Here is a 4,591-nt window from a genome sequence, read left to right as displayed (position 1 = left end):
GGCCCAAAACGTGAGGGGCCGCAAAAACCGGCCGATATGAACACGCGGCTGTCGTTACAAGGAATGGAAAACGTTTCTTTTTTTTTTTTTTATTAACATCGAACGTGAATTCCATCCCGACAGGTGGTGTACGTATTCGCACTTTGGGGCAGGGGCGCTGCCACGTCCGCGGCGCTACGAAGAAACAGTTCCTCCTGAACACAGCTCGAAGGACATCTTCGTTAAACCGCCGGCCACACCCTGAAAAAATACGAGAGACGAACGAGCCATTAGAACCCAACCCTTCGAGCCATCCAGAACGGGAATCGAGGGGAGGGAAGGGACGGTGGGTCGTTTCCCGTGCGATTTCTTTGCTTCCTTCGTATCCCTTTAACGATTTAATCGTGGTATCTTCTATCTCCATGCGGATGATTTCATCTTACGTCGATTCATACGTTATTATTTTTAGAGTTTAACACATCTTTATTTCAATAAAGAACGAATATATTCCATTTCTTCTAAATTATATCGTGTATTTCGATTACAATTAGGAATTTCTCTTCCAATCTCTAAATTTCTCCACATCTATAAAAAGAATTATCGCGTATCCTCGTTGATTCAATGGAAATATTATAAGGAACCGATTTCACAGCGAAACGTTACGTTTGAAGAATTTACTCAAGAATCGAATAATACTAACACTATCTATACCTTAACCACGATATAATCTTCCGCAATTCTACGTTCATTTCGAGAAACCGAATGTTATTAATATTTTATAAACGTACATTTTCATTAAAAAAGAAAATCTTCGCAAAGAAATTCAAGGAATTCGGAAACGACCAACGATTCGACACGATTCTATCCTTTCCCATCGTTTCTACAAACACCCCACCCGATCTGAATATATTCCATTTCTTCTAAATTCGCGACAATCGAATTTCTCGAACACCCTCGAGAGAAAAAGTGTCACTTACGTGAGTAGTCCGGGATTAGGATCCGCTTGGTACCACGAGTACTGTGGCATGTAGCCCGCGTGGTGCGGCGGCGGCGGCGGCGGGGGTGGATGGTGGCCAGGCGTGTGGGGGTGGTGGTGGGTGTGCGGTGGCGCGTGCGGATGCGGATGGTGCTTCATCTCGCCCGGCCAAGAGGGTGCGGGCGGGCTCTCGTTGTGCTGAGGCGACATCTCGCTTCCGGGGCTCGAACTGCCGGGGGTGTGACCCCCCGCGCCGCCTCCCATGCCGCCGAGGTAGCCTGTCGTCGGACTGCCCGACACCGAACTTCCGCCTCCTGAAAACGGTAACGGAGAACGGGTTCGAGATCGATCCTTCTCCTTCGGATATGGACTTATCTTGCACGGGGGAGGAGGAGGGAGAGGGAGAAGGGGAGGGTGGAGCGTGTTCCGTCCACGGAACACGGAGGGATGATCCTGATGGGGGGTCGTTTGGATTGATTTAACGGATTGGGAGGAAATATTCGCGAGGATTGATCTGGAAGAACTGAGAAGGGGTGGACGGGGTTGTAGGTCTTTTGTAGGGGATACGGGTGGTTGGAAAAGAGTGGGAAGAAAACGGAGATTGATTTACGAATATTTAAGGAGGAGGTGGAAGGGGGAAGTGGAGTAGATCTATCTAGAGGGGGGACAAGTTGATTCGTCGATATTAAATATTTTGTAAATCTTTGGAATATAAAGATGATCGATGGAGGAGTTATATTCGAGGATGTGGGTGGTTGAAAAAAGTAGATCGATCGATGGAAGGATTTATGGGAATAAGTTAAAAAGAAAGAAAAGAAAGAAAAAGGATTATTTAGAATCTAGATCGGAGATTTCAGAAAGTTCGTTAGCGATTCATCGGAACGAGTTGTATCTCGAAGTCTAGACATGCGGATGAGCAAGGTTGTCGAGCTGTTATGTGCCAGTGGCGATTCCATCTTTAATTGATTTATATCTTCCGATCCGATATTCGTGAATTAAATTCGTGCCGCGAGAAGATAACAGCTGCGCGGAATTTTTTTCTTTCTTTCTTTTTCTTCTTTTTCTCTCCCCGACCTGATTAATCCGTTCACGTTCAACGNNNAAAAAAAAAAAAACGTTCGTCTCGTTAAGGCGAACTATCCGATCGAATATCGATCCGAGAACCGATACTGAACCGAATATTTTCGGTCTCATTAAAAGGTATATAGAAATCGTGATCAGATTCGATCCTCGAGACACGAATATACACACGAATAATAATTAAACGTTTCTCGAACGTTGCGTGGATTATCCACTCAAAACGATCGAGACAATCACTTTCTCCACGTCCGAGACACCCCCTGTACGCACCTCCTTGCATGAGACTTCCGGGTTGACCCGGTTGAGGGGATGGCCCCCCTGGTAGTGCGGTTCCACCGGCCAGGAGGCTACCGTGCTGCCCTCCGCCACCACCGCCGCCCTGCTGCGCCGCCTTCATCATCTTCTTGTACTTACTTCTTCTATTCTGGAACCAGATTTTCACCTGCAACAAAAATCGAACGGATCAGGTCAGGTGAAACTCGTTTCGCGAGTTGTCAGTGGAGTATTGGCGAACGAGACCGAAACGATGACGGGGAGCGAGGAGGGGGAGGGGGGCGAGGAGTAAAAACGGGAGTTTGCACGGGGGAGGGGGAGGACGAAGGGGGGCGGGCATAGGTAGGTAGGTAGGTAGGTAAAGAGGAGGAAAAACAAAACAGAGAGAGAGAGAGAGAGGAGAGACTGCAACGTCGCAACCGAGGTTGATGTACTATTTAACGTGGACCGAGAGACGCTTGTGCGCCGCGGTACGTACAGAGACCGGCAATTTTCACTGTCTCTGTTTGCCGCTGTCCTTCCGCCCGTCAAACATCCGATAATTACAGAGCCCGATATGAATTTCTGCGAGTACGCACCGACCGTAATGATACACGCTTGTTCGCTTGGCATACGTATATATACATATATATATATATATATTGCGAGAGGGACAAGCACGTAGTCTGCCACGATTTTATCTGGGTACAGCGATCGGTTGTATCGACGACGAGCGAAGGATACGTGCGCGCATTTGTGATTCTCGATCGGATGCAAGCTAACGTCGCTAGCTAACGTCGAATATAACGATAACGACGTCGAATCATCGTCGCGCTACCGGGTTTCGAATCGAGTACGGAGGAGGGGGAGGAGGAGGAGGAGGAGGAGGAACGAGAGAGGGAGGGAAATAGGGGGAAAGAGAGAAGAAAGAGAGGAAGGGGAGGGGGAAAAAAAGGACGTAAGAAACTGCTCGGTTTCGTAACTATCGTTTCTTTTGCCTAGACGCGGCGCACGAGGAACGTCGAGTTCGGCTTGTGCGACGGATACTAATGCGCCGGTGCCGCTCTTACGATTGCACATACGGTGTTCTTTTTTTTTCTTCTTTTTTTTTCTTTCTCTTTTTTTGTTCCTTGGCGCGATCTATACGCGAGCCGCGTGCACGTGACGCGGTGCTCCATCTTACGTAAGCACGGACTCGGCTTAGGCGAGAGGAAGGCGGGAGAGGAAAGGTTTCGTTTGCGAGTACGATGTAAATGGCAAGTCCGTGTTAACCCTCGGACCAGGTTGAAGAAAAAAGAATCCAGGAAGCGGAGGATCGGCTTTTTCAACCGGTCAACGTTTCCTTTAATTCGCTCCTTCTTTTGGGGGAAATCGAGAGTTGGTTACTTTGTATGCTAATTCCTCGCTTCGGGGGACAAAACGTAACGGATGTCGGAGAACGTGAATAATTGCACCAACCCTTGCACGATCTGGTTCTCTCTCGTTCGTTATTGAATTTTTTGCGTCGTCGATAACGCGTCGCAAATTACAAGCTTGCCAATTCGACGCTATTTCATCATGGTAATATCGTGGAGATGAAATTTTAGGAAGAAAGTTTACAACTCGCGCTTCGCAATTTGATCCAAATTTCATTGATATCGTTCCGTGAGAAAACCCGTGAGACAGATTGATTTTAGGATAATTTCCAACGCAAACAAAATGCATCTCGCTTCCCTCGTCGCGTTTATAGAATTTAGGAAACTCGATACCCATGCCTCCCTCTGAACGTAATTGAACGTTCAACCGTACACCGCAATTTCCTTTACATTTCCTTTCCTCCCGTTACATATTAATCGAAGAAACTGTACCCTTCTTATCAATCATCGCGAGAGAGGAAGATCCAACTCCGTGTATCCTCCGTGTCAACCCTCGAACGTTGCGTAACCGACGACCGAGCCGGACTTGGTGAGCTTAGTCGACGACTTTTTACGCCTTGGGCGTCAATCAAAAACCGTACGGTTACTTTAATTAACTAAGTCGGCTCCGTGAAGCACGGAGCCGGAGGCCAATGGTTGGACGAGGGAGGCAAGGCGGAGAGATGGCTAGAACGAGCGGGAGCGAACGAGAGGAGGGGGAGGGCGTCGTCACGTCAAAACGAGTTCATTAAAACCGCAGCTCGGCTTCGTTCTAACCTCGAAAGAAACGCGCCACATCGTGGCCGGCATTGTTTCGCGTTTTGTAAGCCGGAATCGGTCCGTTGAAACTTGCGCTCCGTCCATCAACCGTGTATACACGCGAGGCGTGCACACAATCGAGGCTATGCGT

General features: G+C 48.2%; 1 protein-coding gene across 1 annotated transcript in view; it reads right to left on the bottom strand.

Annotated features, from left to right (window-relative positions):
* Positions 1-49: 49 nt before the first annotated feature.
* LOC102673274 (homeotic protein distal-less-like) overlaps positions 50-4,591 on the bottom strand; it is a 74,188-nt gene continuing 69,646 nt past the window's right edge. The window contains exons 3-5 of the mRNA XM_006609624.2: positions 2,306-2,477; positions 957-1,269; positions 50-240 (exon numbers count right to left, since the gene is read on the bottom strand). Of these exons, the coding sequence (XP_006609687.1) occupies positions 222-240; positions 957-1,269; positions 2,306-2,477 (504 nt within the window). The 3' untranslated portion in view covers positions 50-221. The remainder of the gene's footprint in view (positions 241-956; positions 1,270-2,305; positions 2,478-4,591) is intronic.

Source organism: Apis dorsata, unplaced genomic scaffold (genome assembly GCF_000469605.1).
Source record: "Apis dorsata unplaced genomic scaffold, Apis dorsata 1.3 scaffold_58, whole genome shotgun sequence".
Lineage (NCBI taxonomy): Eukaryota > Metazoa > Arthropoda > Insecta > Hymenoptera > Apidae > Apis > Apis dorsata.
Note: the sequence above shows the minus strand (reverse complement) of the source record. Positions and strands in the feature narration are given on the sequence as shown.